Below are 21,114 nucleotides of genomic sequence, written 5' to 3' on the forward strand. Positions count from 1 at the left end.
GACTCGATCGCCTCATCGTCTCTGTCTACTACCTCTTTCTCTCCTTCTCTCGAGTCGGCGCAGATGGATCCCGATGCTGTGGCGAAGGCCTTTGTCGAACACTACTACTCAACCTTCGACACAAACCGTGCCGGTCTAGCCGGTCTCTACCAGGAAGCTTCCATGCTCACCTTCGAGGGTCAGAAGATCCAAGGAGTCCAGAGCATCGTAGCCAAGCTCACCTCTCTCCCTTTCCAGCAGTGTAAGCACAATATCTCCACTGTTGATTGTCAGCCTTCTGGTCCCGCCTCCGGTATGCTCGTTTTCGTCTCCGGTAACCTCCAGCTCGCCGGCGAGGAGCACGCCCTCAAGTTCAGCCAGGTCCCTCCTTCTTTAATCTCTATTGCTTCGTTTCTGATTTTAAACAATTAGATCGCTAGGGCTGTTAGATCTGGCGTTTCCAACTATCGAACATTTAATCTTGGTCTGACACAAGTACAAACCATGTTGACTTTTGTGTGCTTCCAGATGTTTCATTTGATGCCGACACCACAAGGAAGCTTTTACGTGTTCAACGATATCTTCAGGCTCAACTACTCCTGAACATCTATCAGATTGTTGCATTCCTTTACTACACTATTTGTGCAATCCTTTTATCATTATCCCGTTTGTCTTCTTTTTTTTTCTTTATTCATATAATATGATTTGTCTTGGAAACAGAAGAAAACTCTTTGTCTGTTGGAGTATTTGCGTTGCTCATTTGTTATTTCTAATCTATTGGCTTTCATCAGACAATTTGAAATAGTTTCCATTGTCACTTGTTCCTCAAGCTTGGCTTTTACGAAGAGCCTTGTGTTATTGGTTTGATTCTAATGTTTTTCCATGCGTCTAAACTCTAAAGACTAACCCCCAACTTTGGACTATTCATTGCACGGCGGCTGACGGGTGTTCTGATCCCAGTTTTGTCAAAACAAAACAAATGATGTTCTTGTTTTGTTTGAGTTGCTACTTAACATTTTGACTAAAAATAGTAGTAGTAACTAGTGACAATATTAATAACCAATTTGATGGTTGAATCTGACAACCGCATTGTCTTATTTCATCACAATCTTCCTAATGAACACTTTTCGTTAGATTACACATTCAGAAGGAAAAAAATTGATCAACAATACTTGGTTGTCAGAAAGTTTTGAGCTACGAACGTGAACCTGGTTTGTCTTCTTACCTTTTAGAGCAGTGGCACGAGAACCGAGTGTGGTTTTGCTGATCTTACCGCATGATCATAGGAAACCACCTAACACGTAAGCTAGAGGCAAGAGCAGGCCAATCGTTGTCCCCAAAATCACGTACATCCTTGCGTTATGTGATTACCCGGCTTGACATTGTTCTCCTCCATTTGGCTCAGAACCTGGTAGACCATATCTCGCTCAACTAGCTGTATTGCGCAGAGACATCATGTGGTTAAACGGACGAGGTAGCCCCATATCTCTCATCTTCTGGAAGATTGATTATGATTTTTATCCATAGTTTTCTCAGATCTTGCGTAGAGGCTTAAGAATGCCATTGTTCTTAGACAACACAAGAAATATGCCACAAGGAGGCTCATGAGAATTCAAATCTTTAGGATTGGATCAATAAACAGTAAACAGATCATTTGCTCCTACAAGACTTAAGACATGATCCTTTTTCACCTAGAGAAGTTTACAGGGTACAATAAAATAGGCCAGATACAACACACAAAACGACAAAGGTGGCCAAGTGAAACAAGACCGTTCTAATATATACATTTTCGTGGCAGGGGGAAGTAGACAAAAAAAGTTGCAAACTTTATAATCGAATAGGAGAACCTATATAAAGAGACTTTTCAAAGATAAGGAGCTTCACTAGCTTTCACAAATCTGCCTTTGACACGCAACCTTGTATCAGCTGTTGCCTTCCTCGATTCATACCTTATCGTCTTATCATATCTGCTCCAAGAGACGGTATATTAGATACTCAGAGTGGGAGATGTGGTCTATAGAAAAACTGTCCCAAGGGGAAAAAAAAGTAGCATTTACCTCCGTGTTTTCCTCTTTTCCTTGTAACGTTGCATTGCATTGTCTCTGTTCTGAGCCAGCTGCTCAAGATCAGCCTTGGTTGCCACTACTCTCGTGGTCTTACAGCTAGCTCCGTCAGTTTTTTCAGTGAAACGTAACTCACTGGAGGAGTTTGAGCCTTTCTCAGAGCTAAAGGTAAGCGGAAGATTGTTGCTCTCAGCTGTTGCAGGTACGTGGCTCGAAGTTGGTCGATAGTAATCATCATCCTGCAAAAGAATCCTGATCAACATTACGATCCACAACACTTGTATTGTATGTGACAAAGATATCTCATATTCCAAAAGGCTTATTCAGATTCAGACAGTTTCTGAGCACAAAGGCTTCTCTAAAGGTTAGATACTGTAACAGATGAGTGGGATGGGCATGAGAAAGCAGAAGGCTAAATGTTTTACCTTGCAAATCTGTTTAACACCTTTTGGTTTAGTGGAACAAGTATCATTCATGAGGTCAACAAAGCTGTTGATTTTGAATGATTTAGCATCTTTTGTTACATAAGCATCTTTAGTGTCTCTTGACTGTCCCAAGTTAAAATCCCATATCTGCAAAAGTTCACAAGTTAAGACCATATAACCACAAAAGAGTGACTATAATCTTTGCACAAACCTGAGTAGTCCGGCCACCACTAGGATTATCAGCATTCCACAGCAAAGAAGTAAACGACGTCGTTTCAGGCTGCTGGATAACTTCTCCAACGCTATTGAATTCTTCTGCATCTCTCGCCCTGCCCAATCTCTCTTGCATCTCGGGAACCATAAGCCCCTCCTTTGCTTCTCCGTCTCCGTCACAGTTACCATCACCATTCTTGAGTAACTCCTCAAGCTGTTTGCACAACACCTGCTTATACCTCCCGCAGCTAGAGCCACGCTTCTTAAACGTCGTCGTCGTCGTCTCCTTAGGGACAGGCACGACCAGCTCTTGCAAAACGTTAGATCCAGAAACCCACGAATCCAACTGCATCCCGAAACTCTCCATCGTCATCGTCGTCATCGACCCTTCCTTCTCATCTTTCCTCCCTCCAAGATCGACTCCCAACAAAGCGGCAAGCTCCAACGCCGATGGGCAGCCGGAGAACCCTTCCACGGAGGAGCGGACATGAGCGTCGGAGACGGAACAGCTTCCGTGGATGATAGAGAAGATGGAGCTTGAGCTCGAGAGAGAGAGAGAAAGAGACGAGAGAGACGATGATCTAACAAACTCGTAACAAACTCATTTCTTTCATTAAAGTGAAAAGAAGTCAATACAACGGCATATATAGTGTGTGTATTGTTCCTGGTTTACTTAACATATTAAACCAGTACTAAACCACATTGAACCACATCTAACCAATATAACCGAAATACAATTTTACACTCTATTATTCCCCCTCAAGATGGCAAGAAAAGTGATTTTAAGGCCATCTTGCCAACCAGAGAATAAAACTGAGGTGAAAACAGAGGTTTAGTGAAGATATCTGCAATCTGAAGTGCAGTCTTGACATGGAGAAGCTTGATGAAACCTTTGAGAAGTCGTTCACGGACTTGGTGACAATCAAGCTCGATATGTTTGGTTCTTTCGTGGAAAACCGGGTTAGTAGCAATGTGTATAGCCGCCGTGGAGTCGCAGAAGAATGGAACTGGTCCAGACTGTGGTGCCTGCAACTCGAGAAGAAGACCCAAAAGCCAGACAACTTCACGCGAACCATACTCCATTGCTCTGTATTCCGATTCAGCAGAGGAGTGAGAAACTGTTTGTTGTTTCTTGGACTTCCAGGAGATCAAAGATTGTCCAAGAAACATACAATATCCAGAAGTAGAACGGCGAGAATCCAAGCAAGATGCCCAGTCAGCATCCGTGAATGCTTGCAAGACAAGATCAGAATCCGCCGAGTAGAAAATGCCATATCCAATAGTCCCTTTCAGATAATGAAGAACTCTGTATGCAGCCTTAAGATGCGTCTGAGTTGGAGCAGATGTAAACTGACACAGTTTGTTGACAGCAAACGTAATGTCAGGACGTGTGATAGTCAAATACATCAAGCGTCCAACGAGACGTCGATAAAGACAAGCATCTTCAAGAACAGGTTCTTTAGAAAACAGAGTAAGCTTAACGCTCGGATCCATAGGAACCAGAGAAGGTTTGCAAGCAAGAAGTCCAGTATCCTCAAGTAAACCCAGAGTATATTTGCGTTGACAAACTGAAATCCCTTTGCTGGATCGAGCTATTTCAAGGCCAAGGAAGTACTTTAAAGTACCAAGATCCCGGAGCTTGAATGCATTACCCAAGTCTTCTTTTAGTTGATCAACATCAGCATCACTATTACTAGCAATGATGATATCATCAACATAAACCAACACTGCAGTATACACTCCATTAATATGACGAATGAAAAGTGTATGATCTGCATTTGATTTCTTAAAGCCAAACGACATCAAAGCTTCACTCAGTTTGAGAAACCATTGTCTTGAAGCTTGCTTCAGACCATATAACGACTTCTGGAGTTTACAAACCGCATTAGGTGGAAGTGATTCCCCCTCCTTTGGTGTGTATCCTGGAGGTAAAGTCATGTATATCTCTTCCTCCAAGTCTCCATTCAAGAAGGCGTTAGAAATATCTAACTGAGTGAGACTCCATTTCTTTGCAGCAGAGACGGCAAGAAGGGTTTTAACTGTTGTCATCTTGGCAACTGGAGAGAAGGTATCAGCAAAATCAACCCCTTCCTCCTGTGTATACCCTTTTGCCACTAAGCGCGCTTTATATCTTTCAATAGTACCATCTGCATTTACTTTGATCTTATACACCCATCTGCAACCAATTGCGTGCTTCCCCGGAGGTAAAGAAACGACAATCCAAGTATTGTTCTGCTCCAGAGCCTTAAGTTCTTCATTCATAGCTTCAAGCCATTCAACAAAGTTCTTAGCTTGCTTGAAAGAAGTAGGTTCTGGGATTAAAGCTACAGAGCATATATATGCTTTGTACTTCTCGGAAAGATTGTCAAAAGACATATATGCAGAGAGTGGATAAGGAATCTCAGTATCAGATTCAGTAACATTGCAGTAGTAATCTTGAAGGTAAGAAGGCAACTTTGAAGGCCTTTTGCTATCAGTTACAGCAGGAACCGGAATGGAACTAGAAGAGGCATCCGTAGCATCCATTGCAGGTAACTTAGATAGCCGTTTACTTTCATCTACTCCAGTAACAGGATTAGTAACTGGTTTATGTAGAGAAGTGAAGAAGTCAGTGTAAGAAGGAGACTGACTCTGAGCATAAGGAAATATATCCTCATGAAATATGACATTTCGCGAGATATGTATCTTGTTGGTGTCAAGGCTCATCACTTTATAACCCTTGTAACCAGCAGGATAACCAAGAAATATACACGCCTCAGCTCTTGGTTGAAACTTGTTTCTGCTCTTGGGTGATGTAGAACAGTAAGCAAGACAACCAAAAACACGAAGTCCTTTGTAGTCTACTGCTTTAGAATTCAATATTTCAAATGGTGATTTATCTTTAAGCAGAGGAGAGGGAAGACGGTTGATGATAAAGACGGCAGTAAGAACACAATCTCCCCAAAACTCCAAAGGAATTTGAGATCGAAACATCAAAGCTCTCGCAACATTGAGAATGTGTTGATGTTTTCTCTCAACCACTGAGTTTTGCTCAGGTGTCTCAGGGCAAGAATGATAAGAAATAATCCCTTTCTGTCTGTATAAATCTGCAAACCTCAACTCAGGAGCGTTGTCAGATCTCACAGCTTTTATAGAGACCTTATACTGATTCTCAACCATTTTAATGAAGTCTGGAAACACAGTCAAGACATCAGCTTTTGTACGAAGAAGATATATCCAAGTAAGTCGACTGTGATCATCCACAATGGTTAAGAAGTATTTATAACCTTCGGAAGTTGAGACTGAGAAAGGACCCCACACATCTATATGAAGAAGATCAAAGATATTGGCACAGACGTTGTTGTTTGAAGGAAAAGAAGGACGTTTTTGTTTTGCTAGAGGACAGATAGAACAATGAACGGTTCCTTTATTCCTTTGTTTCAAACCAAGTACATCAATAACAAACTCTGTTTTAGACATAGATGGATGACCAAGTCTGTCATGCCACAAATTGGTATCAACAACGACATTAGAACAAGAAGCAAATGACTGATGAGGATCACTTGATCTTGTAAGTTCAGCAGTGTCGAGTACATAGAGGTTGGAGATCTGTTCACCCTTCCCAATCATCACTCCCTTGGTAAGATCCTGTATCATACAAGAAGCAGGATCAAATGAAACTCGGTAACCCAAATCCTTCGTGAGTTGGCTTACACTGAGCAGATTTAACCGAAAATTTGGTATATAAAGAACGTTGGATAAGACTAGAGTATCACTCAGTCTTATACAGCCTATTCCTTCAATCTTAACTCCAAAACCTGTTGGCAAGGTTACTGAAGTATTCATTGCATCAGATAGATCAACAAATAACCGTCTATCATGAGCAACATGATGTGTAGCTCCACTGTCTATTATCCAAGATTCTGAGCATAGAGCATTATTCGTTCCTCGCAACATGCCAACAAAGCACAGAGTAGAAGAAGAAAATGCCATACCAGGAAGTGCAGTAATTGAACCACCAGAGGAAGAAGCAATGCAGTTGTTCACTTGAGGCGTTTGAGAGCTGAGTTGAGAACTAAAATAAGCAATAACTCCTTCAATCTGATCTTTAGTGAGATTCTTAACCACATCAGAAGCAGAATCCGAGAGAGCCAGCTGAGCTACCAAAGGTTTAGCAGAAGTAACAGGTTTGTTTGAGGATTGCTTCTCAGTACTTGACTTCGTTTTATGCTTGAAACTAGCTGGATACCCATGTATTTTATAACATGTGTCAACGGTATGACCATTATAACCACAGTGAGCACAAACAGGGCGAGTTTGTTTCGGCTGTAAACCAGACTGAGCAACATTGATTTGAGGAGAGACTGGAGCAGGAGCACTGACGTGAAAAGCAGAGGCATTATGAACAGGCATAATGTTGCGTTGATTGTGATCCTGATCGAGTAAGTTGTAGATCTCAGAAAGCTCAGGAAGAGTCTTCTTCATGATGATTTGACTACGGATTACGGCATAAGACTCGTTTAGTCCAGCTAAGAACTTGATCACTTTGGAATGATTGGCTTTAGTTTCCATGGCTTTACAGCAATCACAATGATGACAAGTTGTGATACAGCTAGCACCATCCAGTTCATCCCAAAGAGTCTTAAGACTAGTGTAATACGTTGCCAAATCCAGAGGTCCTTGCTGCAGAGACCAAATCTGTTGAGAGAGTTGATAAGATCTCGGAAGGTTGGTGATGTGAAAGCGAGTGAGAAGATCAGTCCAGATTTCAGCAGCATCGTTGAATCTTAAGATACTTTTGTAGATCTGCTTAGAAACAGTATTCAATATCCAAGACTTAACCATCGAGTTGCATCTAGACCATATCCGAAAATTACGATGAGATTCATCAGGCCTCACAATCGAACCATCAATAAAAGCAAGTTTGTTCTTAGCATCCAAAGCAATCTTCATAGCAATACTCCAGTTATCATAGTTTGAACCATCTAGAGATTCAGAGATGATAGATAGACCTGGATTATCACCGTTTGTGAGATAGTAAGGAGAATGAATGCTCTCGGGAGAGATTTCATCAGATCGGAAGGAAACAGGGGACGCCGGAGGTGATCGTTCCGGAATAGGAACACGGCGAGCTGAAGTAGAGGTTTGTTTGCCGATACGGCGAGTAGATCGACGAGAAATCACCATCTCAACGTCGAGTCTTCAGCGGAATGACTGAAGAGAAAGACGACGAGATAACGAGATGAGATATACGAAGATCGGAGAAGATAAGAAGGATCGGTTGAGGTTTAATCCTCAACGCTCTGATACCATGATAGAGAAGATGGAGCTTGAGCTCGAGAGAGAGAGAGAAAGAGACGAGAGAGACGATGATCTAACAAACTCGTAACAAACTCATTTCTTTCATTAAAGTGAAAAGAAGTCAATACAACGGCATATATAGTGTGTGTATTGTTCCTGGTTTACTTAACATATTAAACCAGTACTAAACCACATTGAACCACATCTAACCAATATAACCGAAATACAATTTTACACTCTATTAGTGGACATCCCAATCGCAGTCCTGACACAAGACGAGGTTGTCCGTGAAGCAGCGGACGGAGACAGGCTCGTTACCGCAATTGTCGCAGATCTGAGATCGCACGTGCTTCTTTGAAAGGAGATTCGCCGTGTGCACGTGCTGGTCACAGGGTAAACAGAGCTTCGCCGTGTCGGCTCTGCAGAACAGAACCGCCTCTCGCTCGCCGCAGAAATCGCAATGATGTCTCTCGGAACTACTCATGAATCCTTCCTTAAATGTCTCCTCTCTCTCTCTCTCTCAGATTATTACACCAAGAGGTTTTTGTCAAAATGTTTATCAGCAGATCTTTGTAAAGTAAACAAGACAGAGAAAGAAAAATGTGTTTTATTGTCAGCTTAAACTGTGTTGCCATCTATGGTAGATAGAGAGATCGTTCAGATCTAACGGCGTGTAGATTGAGTCTTCATTATTAGACAGAGATGTTTACGTCGAGGTACTGTAGGTAGGTGACAGAGAATGATAAAAATATCTAATCTACTTATTCTTTTCTTTTTCATTTCACAAACGGAAATCAGACCAAAGCTGGACTTTTTTTGGAACTAGGTAATTACTTAAATAGCAATTACTTGTGGAGTTTTGATTTCATTATTAAATCACCTGTACCAATATAGTAATAACGGTTTAAAATTTTGAATCATATTTGATCTCTTACCGAACATTCGTGTCTTCAAAATATTGAAAGTTATAACGTATATTATGTGCATTATATTTCCAAACACAACCGGGTTGGTAGACGAAAAAAAAGTTACAGGATTTTAACTTCTCTGTAGGTATTACCTAGTAGTTATGCTAAAAGCACATGTCGCAAAACTCGCAAGATATTTTAATAGTATTGATATGTGAAAAGAAAGTGATGCCGATAAATAAAAGTACAATGATATTAAATCTTATTTTAAAGATTCATTATGTGTTTGTCGGGTATAAATATCTTGTTTTTCCAAGATATCAAATCCACTAAAGTGAGATATAAAAAAATATTTAAGATCAATAATATTAAAATCCTTCAACTAAATTGGTTTTAGGTATGAATCCTTAGACTAAGTATTTAACTAAACCCCAATTAACTTTATTTAATAAATCAAACAATTTCTCTATAATGTTCGTATGACCGGTAAATCTTTCTTTTTGACATCAACAAAAACACACTCAATCAATTAAGATTCTGCAACCAAACTAGTAATTTCGCATCCATATGAACGACATAAGCAAGGACCAAAAACCAAGTCCTTAGGTGTATTTTACTAATATAATGATGTTAAGAGACAAAGTGCAGAGACACATCAAAATGAGTACATTATTGCTAGGACTTGTAGTTGTATCTTAAGAATTTTTTTTTTCAAAATATTTATTTAAAATTAATATTAAACATTAAAATAAAAAACAGGAAAAAATAGAAACTTGGAAAAAGAAAAAAAATTACAAAGAAGAAATATTAAGGAAACCAACATTTTATTGAATTCTTAAAAACTAAAACATCATATCTAATTTTCAAGATGTCCAAACATTTCCCATATATTTTCAATCAAATCTTGTTTTAATTGGTGATGAATATGTGGATCCTTAACTTCTTCGCGACGACCATCCACAATAGGTTGTTTTGTAGACTTTTTAACGGTAAATGTAAATTCTTCATCTTGAAATTCTTCAACAGTGTCTGAATCCCGTTCATCTTCGACAATCATATTATGGAGTATGAGACAAGCTTTCATAATATTAAGATCGTTCATGGTACCTGGAGCTCCAAAAAAGCGTGTCATATCCAGAGGTCATATGAAGCAACCGCCTCCAACACTAATGTTGGTTTTCCGGTTCCGCGTGAATACATTCCTTTCCAAGTGTTGGGGCAATTCTTCCACTTCCAATGCATACAGTCGATGCTTCCAACCATTCCGGGAAATCCACGTTCTTCACCAATTTGGAGTAGTCTTTGAAGATCCTCCGGTGTGGGTTGTCTGAGGTATTGATCGCCAAACAAGTGGATTATTGCGGCGGTAAAATGGTGCAAACATTTAGCAGCTGTTGTTTCACCAAGTCGTACATATTCGTCAACTGTATCAGCTCCACCACCATACGCCAATTGACGAATAGCTGCAGTACATTTCTGGAGCGGAGATAGACTCGACCTACCGACTGCATCTTGTGTTGGTCGAAAATACTCTTCTTCTGTAGAGAGACGAAGCACAATACTCAAGAACAAAGACTTGTTCATTCGAAAACGTCGCCTGAATAAATTGTGCAAGTATGTAAGAGTTTCGCTAAAATAATCATTCCAAAGCATGGTGTTGCCATCTTCCCGGTTTCTCTCGATAAAAATTCGTTTTTTCCGCTCTTTTGGTTCTGGAATAGGATTGTTGGTAAAAAATTCCTCGAACGGAACTTCTAAATCTGCATCGTCATTTATGTTGTAATGATAATGGTAATGGGAAGAAGATGCCATTTAAGTGGAGAAAAAAAAGTATGAGTAGAAGATGGGGGATTTGTGTATTTGTAAACACACGGCATTTGTCATATTTATAGCTTAAGTATGAGATAGTCATCTTGATGTTGGGAAAATCCCGTGATGATGGTTCTTGTGATATTTTAGACTGAAACAAAGACATGTGATTGTTAGTTAAAATAGTAGTATGCATGTGATCTTTTTACACTCGTGTTGTATAAATTGCTAGTGTACCAACCAGACATGTGATTTTTAGGTGTAATAGTAGTATACATGTGATACAAAAGATACAAGTTAAAATAAAAACATACAGGTTAACATACAAGTTCACAAGATACTACAAGTTCATTACAAGATACTACAAGTGCAAGATACTAGAAGTTACAATAAAAACCGAGTACAAGTTTAAACCGAGTACAACTTGAAGTGCTACAAGTTAAACAAGACATACAACAAGCAGTAGCTTATGACCAGCACTACTTAAAGATAATCACCATCCCTATTATCACTAACACAACAAGCATAGCACCTAGAACGAGTTCAAAGCGTTTCCCAATTCTCTCAAGCCTCACCAACTTCTGCTCTGTCTCGTTATGCAGTAGCTTAGCCTCATCAAGCTGAGTTTCGTAGTCACTCAGAAATGAGAGATAATCAACCTTATCACTGAGCTGCTGACACTATGTGGATATGGCTCTGATCTCCTCTGTAGCCGCCACATCCCACCACTTCCAGACATGGCAGTCTCCGTCGTCTCTGTTCGCACAGGTGTAGAACCTCCTCCCAGGATCAGTTGCTGTGTAGGAAGTGGCGGTATGGGGTTCACCACCACAGTAGCACTCTTTCGGGAAGCCAAACTCTACTTCAGGCTGGGGGGGGGGGGTACTGACGCCGCGCTGCATCAATCTCAGCTTGGTCGAGGAGTATATCAGCCTCTGTTTGGCTGTACCCACTGTCGGCGTCGGCGTCGTTGTCATAATAATCCTCTGACCATGATGGCTGCGTATAGCTGTAGTTTCCCATTTTCCTTTAACCTGCAATGAAAAGCACAACACACTATTTTATTTCATATATTTAAAAGCACATATATTTCAAACATATATTTATATGGATAGTAGAGAACAGGGAACACACTATTTTATTTCATAAACCACAAGATGAAGTAGACAAGGGAGTTCAAATATAAAATGCATAGTTCAAAGAAAACAGAAAATTCAAATAAAACAACAAGTTAACACATATGATTCATAGTTAGAAATACTGGGCAAGCAGTTTATCCTTGACTATTTCTTCAGCCTCCGTGAGTGAATCCTTCTTAGCAAGGAGAGTGTCAAGTATGGAGAGCTTGCATAGTTTCTCCTTCTGAGCTAGATCATCCATCTTCAGGCTGCACATGTCCTTATACTCCTCAAAAGACTTCCCTTTAGCATTGTTCCTTCTTGCTTTTGCCGCCTTTATACCTTCAGGGAGCTTCTCATGTTCATCAACACTGGCACTGGCACTGGCACTGGCACTCGAAGCTTGTGGATGGACGTCAGTTGTTTTCCTCTTACCAGTAGCATTTGTGTTGAGACACATCCATTTCTGTTCATACCTCAAGATACACCAAGCATGCTCTAGAGTAAACTTGGTGTTATAGTCCTTGAAGTAGATCACATGAGCCTCCTTTAGCACGTCGTTCTCATTCTGCCCGCTTGTTTGTCGTCTCTCTGCAGCAGCGTAAGCTCCACAGAACTTGTTCACCTTCCCATTGATCTTTGACCACCTCTGCTTTAGATTCTTATGAGAGCTCGCACCACCACTCTGGGTAACGTGAGGACTTGCTGTGTAGTATGCTTCAACTCGTCTCCAGAAGGTGCCCATCTTTTGCTCGTTTGCAACTATGGTGTCCTTAGAAGTGTTTAGCCAGGCGCTAATCAGAACCTCATCATCCGCTGGCGTCCATTTCTTTCTCTCCCGAGCCACCGGCGGTGTGTCTTCAGTTACAGCTGGAGCCTCTGAGTGTTGGGAACTGAAAGGAGGGATGTCGGGTTCTCCAACACTAGAGGGAAAACTTTCAAAAGGAAAGTTTTGAAAGTTTTCTTGAGAGAAAACTACATTTTCTCCTTGACTGGTTAGAAGCCCTACGTAATTACTACGATATTGGCTATATGAATTCGTTGAATCCATGTCAGGATTCGTTGAATCCATAGCAGTTTTTTTTAAAGAAGAGAGAAAGAGGAGTAAGGATATAATTAGCTACATAAGGATGGGATTTTATAGTTCAATAATGCTTTATTACAAGTAATAAGTGACAACCACCAAACCATTATCTACCAAGGTCTAATCGTGAGTTATTACCATTAACAACTACACTACTTATTACACAACAAACACCTACAATCGTGAGTTATTATAAACAAACTACTAACCTACAAGTGATTTTTAGTTACAAGTAACTAAACAAACAATCGTTAGCATTAACTAATAAGTAAACAAACTACAAGTAACTACAAACTACAAGTGATTTTTAGTTACTACTCTACAAGTGACTACTACAAACTACAACCTACAAGTGAATTTTAGTTACAACCTACAAGTGATTTTTTAGTTACAACCTACAACTAAAATTAACTACTCTACAAGTAACTAGGGGACCACAACATCCCAACTAAAACGAGCTACTCTATGATCAAAAGCTATAACAATTGAAACCAACAATGAAACTACAACAAGCTTTTAACAAATCACAACAATGAAACCAACATGATCAAAAGCTTTTTAACAAATCACAACAATGAAACCGAGTACTCTATAACCAATCACAAAAATTAAAACCGACTACTCTATCAACCATATCAGATTCCACAATTATCAGATTCCACATCACAACAGTTAAACCAACAATTGAAACCGATCAATGTAAAAGTTAAACCAACAATTGAAACCGGAATCAACTAGCAACAACAACAGATGCGGAGGAGATAGATCGACGCACATATTTGTCTGTCTCAGTCGAGAGAATCGATGTCGAGGGAACAAAATCTGGATGGAATCGGAGAAGGATCGACCGCGATGTCTGTCTGAGTCGAGAGAGAGATGCAGGAGCCCACGTTGTTGATTCGCCAAGGAACACGCCGTCGACAGAGAGAGAGCGGAGAGAACACAGAAAATCGCCAAGGGAGTCGCCGTTGAGAAGAGAGAGCGGAGAGAACAAGATAGGTTTGTCAAACGAGACAAAGTTCTTTTGCCCTAATTACTCTGTCCAATCTCATGCTGACACCTGTCTGAAGGACCAGCCCAATTTGTATCCAAACCAAGGACTTTGTGCGATGTCTCTTAGTTTAATTCACCATTTTTCATTTATTTTTAGCCCAAAAACATAAGGACCAGAGCTTTAGAGCCCGCGATAAGCATGCTCTAACTCCACGTGCAAAACTGTCCACCCTTTTATTCTGTTATTCAATTGACTCAGCGTGAAGGAGAACTGTTCGTAGAAAAAGCAACAACGAAGACGCTAGCGTCTTTTTTGGAGCAGGTAAAGGGTGTTCTTTGAGATGTTCTGTTTGCTTTTTCTTGAATAACTTGAGGTGAGTACGTACGTAGTAACGTAGGAGATGCCTAAGTCATTTTGACCAGAAACAACCAAGTCTTCTCAAATAGTAATAGATGATTTCGTTTGTTACTTAACAATTAGTCTGGCTTAAAAAGTATGCACAAGTGTTTTGATTTTCTTGCACGTGCTGAGCTTGAAAGCGCAACAGCAGCTGTACAAAGAGAGGAAGAAGCTCTGCGAGAACATAAACAGATGTCTCTCGAGCCTCTGGGAAGCAAGATGGTATTTCTCTCTTACTATTCCCAACATAAACCTTTCGTTATTGGCATTTCTCTCTTACTATTCACAATTCTTCTAATCTCAGACTTGAGAATTTTGGTGCCCATAAACAGCATCAGCTATAAAAAAAAATAATACATCATTTGCATCGAACATAAGTGGATCATCGTGTCGAGCTAAACTAAATACTTGTGTTATGTTACTTAGGCTTGAACCATTTGCATAATCATGAAAATTAGGCAAGAACTTGTTTTCTTCTACCATAAGTGGCGCTCGTCTTGAACTAAAACACTCTCCTTTAGCTTGAGTAAAAAGACTGATCCCTTGATATGATTTCCTCGAGAGCATACTTGTAGAAGAAGAGAACGTTGTCAAGTGCCTAAGCGTGGGTACATATGTTTCTCTTTGGACATTGCACGGACCTTATCTCACAGGATTTCTGTTTGTGGTGAGCTTGGAGTTCCAGACAAGAGCATCAAGTGGCTGGTTCAATCTTCTCCGCACACTTACTTCTGGCCAAGAAAATCTTTTCTTTTTGATATTTTCAACAAGGAAAATCGACCTATATTAGGAAAGTCTGAATATTATAAATATGTTTAGAATATTTACTTAGCTGAAACTTTCTTAATTTTCGAAAAACATGTTTTCTTATCAGTAGAAGATATCTTCTACACTTGTAGAACCATGACAGAAATTTGGAATGCAATTTCTACCTCTAGATTTCGCATTCAGAAAATTTTGAAATACTTCATAAAATTAGAAATTGTATTCAACAAAAAAGTAATTATCTTTACGATTAGTGAATTCATTTCACATATTTAGAATTTTAATAAAAAGTAGATTATTCGTTTTAAAAACGGAGATGAACTTGTCTAATATGGAATTCATTTTCTACCTTTCCATTTTTCGGTAGAAGACTAAATCTACTTTTTGTAGAATGTAATTTAAAAAAATTATTTATCAAGTTTTTCAACCAAAAGAAATACTAATTTGTGTGTATGGATTTTTTATTAATTGTTTATATTTTTATAATTTTTTATTTATAAAACTATTTATTTCATTAAATTTAAGAAATGAAAATGGTAAAAGGAGAAGATATGAATAAAAATAATTTATACCAAAGTACAAACACGCTGCATTTTTGTTAACAAATTTCCCAAAAAAAAAAATAATCGCCAAATGAGAACAATCATTAAAAAGATAGCAATGAAAGAAGGTGGAAGATGATGTTCACTTCGGATTGGCGCGAAATAAGATAAAAGCTTTAAAAAGAGGACAAAAGTGTCACTGATTGGTCCAAGAAGAACCAAAGCCTATCCACTTCTCACTCGCTTCTCCTTATTACCAACGAGAACCTTCACTCACATAAATCTCTGTCGGTTCCTCTTTTTTAATAATTATTTTAATTCAGATAAGGGAAAATCCACATTTTTATTTACGTCGAAGTTTTTTTATTTATTTTTCTTAAATTACTCTGCTCATCTACACACCAAAACCTTCGCTCGATCTGAATCTTCATCAAGATTTTATTCTCCTGACGGCTTAGCAACGAGGTTTGGATTTGTTTTCATCAATTAACACTTTTAGTTTCTTCTCAATAATTTTTGTTTGGATTAGCATTTGTAATGGTAGCAGTTTCTCGGAATCTTCTTGTGTTACTCATCTTACATGTTTATAAATGTTTTAGGCAATTGCTGGATTTAGTTTTGATGGTTCTGTTTACAAATGAATGCAACAGTTTCTGGGTTACACTCTGTTTCATAAGAGATTCCGCCAATGGTTTTGCTATTTGTTTTGGCTAATTGTTTAAGAAAATATCTTTGGAAGTATCCACTTTTTAAAGTAAATAAACGGTTAAATAAACCCACTTGCCTCAACCCTTTTTTATTTATTTATATTCTAAATAAAACACATTTTGAATTTGTGTCCTCATATTTCCATTTTTAATGAGCATAGTGCTTGTTGCCTTTTCTGGGATTTTCTCTATCTATCTTATTAAAGTAGAAGTAATTTAAGCTTTTGTTTGGTAACAGGGATAAGAGTCTTTAAAAAAATTAAATTTTGTTTGGTAACAAAGATAGTAGAGAATTTTGTCTTTTCCTTATTTAAATGATAGATTTAAGTATTTAATGTCTTTTCTTAATTTAAATAATAGATTTCTTTAATAGAATGAATATTAACCAAAATAAATTTCCTAATAAATATTTTGTTAACATTTAATATTTTTCAATATTTATTGATAAAAATAATAAAATAAAAATCACACATCAAAACCAATTTATATATCATATAAATAAAATATAAAATATTTTATTTATAAATTGTTAGTATAACACTTTTATAATATAAGTCCAATTAGTTATAATTATTAGATTTTATATGATATACTGTGATATAATAGACGATTAAAATCACATAATATAATTATTTAAAGTAATAAATAAAATTTTTGTTTAAAAATGTTATACTAACAATTATGTAATACATATTAATTTACATATATATATATATATATATATATGTATATATATATATTATCATTGAACAAAGAAAAAAATTGAAGTGAAAGCAAATATTTATACGGCCACGGGTCAAACTATAGAAAATAAACAATAATGGCGTAAGATTTTTTTTTAAAACAAATTTATTTTAATTTCAAATATGTTTATATATTTTAGGTATTTATAAATTATTTTATTTGTTATTAAGAATGTTAAGATTTTGGAATTGGAAAAAAATTATGACCCATCTCTATATTATTTTAATTAGGAATTTAAAATTTATATCAAAATATTTTTTAAACTTTTAATTTTTATTATAACTACAAATGTTAATTTTCAATCTAAATTTATATTTAAATATCACAAATATATCATTTATAAATAAAAAACTAAAAACATAAAATAAATACCCGCCCGGTTGGGCGGGTCAAGATCTAGTTTTTCTTATAAATGAAAAATTGCCTAATTAGACCATACATGTAAAAAAAGTTGGCAAGTTGGGGTTTGATTGGGTTATCTGCCATGTTTAATGTGTACCATATTTGCTGTAGCTTCATTTTTTGAATGTGGTGTGCAGATTGTTGATGCTTTGATATCACTTTTGGATCTTTGCTAATTGTAGTTAAGAACTCTAGTAAATTTTGATAATGTACAAGCTCCATTTACACTCAGGTTTTGTCATAACTTGTCTCCTAAGGTATGTTTTTTTCTTTCTCTTTTGTGGCGTATAGATTTGTTCACTTTCATGGACGTTGAAGAAAGGAATGTTTCATCTGGTTATGCTAAACCACCATGGATATTCAAAGGAAGGCAAGTAAACTCTTCTTATTCGTTAGCTTTTAAAGAATGTCTCTGCTTTGCTTTTAACTCTGCTTTGCTTTCAGCGCGTTGTACCAGATCCATCTTGTGAAGGCTTCCACTGCTCGAGCATTCATCCCCAAGGAGCTTCGACTTGTTGAAGCTTTTGGGTATTTAAAAAAATAAAAGCTTCTACAGGGCTCCTTTTCTTGTTTACATTATCTTCTTCAACAAATGCTTAAATCAATGTCTTTCTTATGGGTTTTTGTTTCTTCAGATACACTCTTGGTGGGTTTTTCCTGGCTAGCTACGATGATAGTCCCGCTGGTGTCTTCGATGAGGTCTCTTCTTGCCTTTCCTTTACTCCCCATTTACTCAAACTTGAACATCTCAAAACATTCTTTAACCGACACTTCCTTACTTTTTTTTTCTGTGGCTTTTTGTTTTGTTTTTCAGCTTGTCATGATTGCAGGGATTGTATGGAACCCTCCTACATCATGCGCGTATGTTCATTCTTCTCCTTCCTGCACTAATATAATCATTCTTAACAAAGCAGAACTTGACTCAAGTGACCAAGTTGGGGAATATATTCTGTTAGTTAATTCATGCTTATCAAACACATGAGTTTGTTAAGTGTTCTTTACTTCTCTTCTATCCCTTTAGATGGGCGGCGAGGGTGCTTGTCAACAGCAACGAGGCTTGTCATCACGGACGCAAGGTAGGTGGGTCTACTTTGTTCTCTTTGCTCTATATCAATGGAATCATTAGAATTTGGGAGGTTGGAAGATAGTAATGCATTATTATATTTATATAACATGGTGGTGTTGCAGGAAGTAGGACTCCCAAGCCAAGTTGCAAGATTTTCAAAAGTCAGTGCCTATATACTTTGGTCTTAAAAGTGATTTTTACCTTTTAGTAACTACTGATTAGGCTCTCAATAAGTTCTTTTTTAATTGAGAAAAAAAAAAAAAAACTCTTGTCTACATAAAGGGGGAGACAAATCATTAACTACAAAATAATTATTCCTTAACTCTTGGAGAACGGGATGGAACATTTGTGTTGATGTTCCTTAATGTTGTGCTTTGAGTTAAAGTCATTTTTTTGGTTGGGAACAGAAAATCACTGCAGTTCCAAAGAGAAAAAGGGAAAGAGCTTTTGGTTTCTTGGACACATTTGGGTTGGGAAGTACTCTGTCTCACCCTCAGGATTTAATGGAGGTTAAAGTTAGTGAAGTGGACAGTGCTGCTTCTGCAAACATTTGCAACATCCAAATTAGATCAGACGGTGAGTTCCTTGCTTATTGGCCTAACTTTAGCATCTGTGTAATATATTCTGAGAAAACTTTGTTCATGTTTTCATATTAACTATGGTCTAACTGGCTTTACCTCACTAGAATCAGAGACAAAACTAGGAAAGTGGATGGGACCAGCAATTAAAATGTCCCTTCCGAGTTTTAGGTAAAAGTTTTCTTCTTTGATTGTTTTCATGGGAAACTTCATGGCTAGTAAGCTCATCAGAAAATGTCAAATAATGGCAGTGGCAATACAAAGTACAACCCAAACCTACTCAAATACTCTTGCCACATCCACTGCAGGTGAGGCTTCTGCTCCTACTTGTACTTCTACTTCTACTTCTACTTCAGGTCAATCTCTTATTAGAAAAATGGATAATGTTTATTGAAATCATGCAGGGTGAGGCCTGTGAGTCCTGCGGTAGTATCAAATCCTTTGGAAGATGAGGCAGATTGGAATCACACGTCACAAGAGTCGCATGAAAGTGAAACGCGACTAAGCGTAGCTGTGATGCTATCAAAACCAATCATAGCTCTTCAGTTTAAAGACTTAACGATGCAAGTAGAAGCTCCTGTTGTAGTTCACCCTTCAGTGTAAAACACAACCACACAAATTTCAAGAACATACACTTCCTTCCTACAAGGTTTCACATCTTTACAAAAGAAAACAAATCTTTCCACTTTTCTTTTTCCCACCGATTGAATGAAGTCATTCTTAGCAATAAACAAATCTTTCCACTCGTTTCTTTGGACTCTTCCATTACATATTTGGGGGAGTTATAATTTCTTTTATAGTAGAAGACCAATAATAGTCTAAAAGGTTTGTTTTTCTCTATCACTATATATATCCAAATTCAATTTAGAGACATTAAATCAAGCCATCAAAACCTTTGACCTCTGTTTTGGATTATATAACAAACCATTTGGTTAAATTTGAACACACTATAAAAGAAGACTTTCATGAATATCAACAGCAAAACAAAACAAAACAAAAAAACAATTCTCTGATGTTGTAAAAAGGTTTTTTGATATTAATTAAGGAGCAAAGAGATGATGTAATTGTTGCTTGTTCTATGGTTTTATCCACATGAACCCATATTACCGCAATTTTGTAACACATCTCCTAATAGGTTTTATGATATGTCAAATGATCAGTTTTCCACATTTTACCATACCTGTAACAACACAATCAGCAACTTAAAACCAGCAAACATCTAAAGGAAGAGAGGTTATATGGTATGATTAAGTGTTTATACCTTACAGGCTGGCTTAGGGTAGAGGATATCGTAATGGCCTGGACGATACAGCAAGGTTATAAAAGGAGCAGACTCTTCTTCTTCTTTTTATTAATTCCCACCCGAACAAAGTCATGATGGTCAGTGACACCTCCATTATCACATGAGCTACGGTCAAGATACACAACTCAGATTGAAACACAAAGTGCGTCTGACAAACCTAAGTTCTGAAGAGTCTTTCTACATTTCTTAACATTGACCTTGATACGATCAACTTCAGCATGATCTTGTGATTCCATTATATGATCCTATAGATGATCACTTTAAAGAAAACCTTGATCTTCTCGAGCAGAATAGGACTTGCCTGCTTGGTACTCTGCAGATAAACTAGAGAGAGGTTCCTGCACAGCAGTGATCGAACCAAATAAAAAACAAGCAACAATCATGTAAGCAGATGTGATAGGGAGAAGTTGACTCCATCTAATTTTTGATATGTGAGTACTCACCTTATCGCCAGCATAAGGAACTTTAGCAGCTTCTTCTTGAAAAGATGTAACATTTTCAGCTGAACAATTGCCCCATTCTTCAACTCTAATCGCTGCATCATCCTTCAACACATTATTTTGATTCTGCATCCTCACTACACACAACAAAAAGAGTGACTTAAAGCTCAATAAAGATAGTTTCATTCTAAGCAAAATGTTCATCAAGATAAAAGACTCTGGAGTCCACAGTCATACGCATACTCCAAATCCACGAGAAGAGAAACGCGAGATGACAAAGGAAATCAATTGATTT

The 21,114-nt window shown here is 37.7% G+C and overlaps 5 protein-coding genes and 2 pseudogenes across 7 annotated transcripts; 2 read left to right on the plus strand and 5 right to left on the minus strand.

Moving 5' to 3' along the window:
• Positions 1–774, plus strand: LOC108832636 (nuclear transport factor 2B). The gene is made up of 2 exons (XM_018606103.2): positions 1–360; positions 508–774. The coding sequence occupies exons 1-2, from the start codon at positions 64–66 to the stop codon at positions 580–582; spliced, it is 372 nt and encodes a 123-aa protein (XP_018461605.1). The 5' UTR covers positions 1–63; the 3' UTR covers positions 583–774.
• An 810-nt stretch (positions 775–1,584) lies between these two features.
• LOC108832639 (retrovirus-related Pol polyprotein from transposon RE1) lies at positions 1,585–7,846 on the minus strand. Its single transcript, XM_056985705.1, has 5 exons — positions 3,571–7,846; positions 2,679–3,280; positions 2,468–2,614; positions 2,037–2,281; positions 1,585–1,946 (listed from the first exon to the last, which is right to left on the minus strand). The coding sequence occupies exons 1-5, from the start codon at positions 7,844–7,846 to the stop codon at positions 1,844–1,846; spliced, it is 5,373 nt and encodes a 1,790-aa protein (XP_056841685.1). The 3' UTR covers positions 1,585–1,843.
• Positions 7,847–9,996: 2,150 nt separating this feature from the next.
• LOC108832637 (uncharacterized) lies at positions 9,997–10,680 on the minus strand. The gene has a single exon (XM_018606104.1). The coding sequence runs from the start codon at positions 10,678–10,680 to the stop codon at positions 9,997–9,999; it is 684 nt and encodes a 227-aa protein (XP_018461606.1).
• Positions 10,681–11,116: 436 nt separating this feature from the next.
• Positions 11,117–11,708, minus strand: LOC130512903 (uncharacterized protein At4g04775-like; annotated as a pseudogene).
• A 220-nt stretch (positions 11,709–11,928) lies between these two features.
• Positions 11,929–12,867, minus strand: LOC108832638 (glutathione S-transferase T3-like). The gene has a single exon (XM_018606105.2). The coding sequence runs from the start codon at positions 12,865–12,867 to the stop codon at positions 11,929–11,931; it is 939 nt and encodes a 312-aa protein (XP_018461607.2).
• Positions 12,868–15,725: 2,858 nt separating this feature from the next.
• On the plus strand, positions 15,726–19,825 carry LOC108832104 (protein NEOXANTHIN-DEFICIENT 1). 3 transcript variants are annotated; one of them, XM_056986515.1, is made up of 11 exons: positions 15,726–16,044; positions 17,724–17,802; positions 17,877–17,960; positions 18,068–18,131; positions 18,247–18,293; positions 18,454–18,508; positions 18,621–18,659; positions 18,906–19,074; positions 19,190–19,247; positions 19,328–19,384; positions 19,481–19,825. In XM_056986515.1, exons 2-11 carry the CDS (start codon positions 17,738–17,740, stop codon positions 19,677–19,679), a joined length of 837 nt encoding a protein of 278 aa, XP_056842495.1. In that variant the 5' UTR covers positions 15,726–16,044; positions 17,724–17,737; the 3' UTR covers positions 19,680–19,825. The 3 variants fall into 3 exon arrangements, with proteins under 3 accessions (XP_056842495.1, XP_056842496.1, XP_056842494.1); XM_056986514.1 differs by having other exon boundaries at positions 15,734–16,044; positions 19,184–19,247; XM_056986516.1 differs by lacking the exon at positions 18,621–18,659 and having other exon boundaries at positions 15,728–16,044; positions 19,184–19,247.
• Positions 19,826–19,954: 129 nt separating this feature from the next.
• Positions 19,955–21,103, minus strand: LOC108832105 (OVARIAN TUMOR DOMAIN-containing deubiquitinating enzyme 1-like; annotated as a pseudogene).
• Between the last annotated feature and the right edge of the window lie 11 nt (positions 21,104–21,114).

Source organism: Raphanus sativus, chromosome 5 (assembly GCF_000801105.2).
Source record: "Raphanus sativus cultivar WK10039 chromosome 5, ASM80110v3, whole genome shotgun sequence".
Classification (NCBI taxonomy): domain Eukaryota; kingdom Viridiplantae; phylum Streptophyta; class Magnoliopsida; order Brassicales; family Brassicaceae; genus Raphanus; species Raphanus sativus.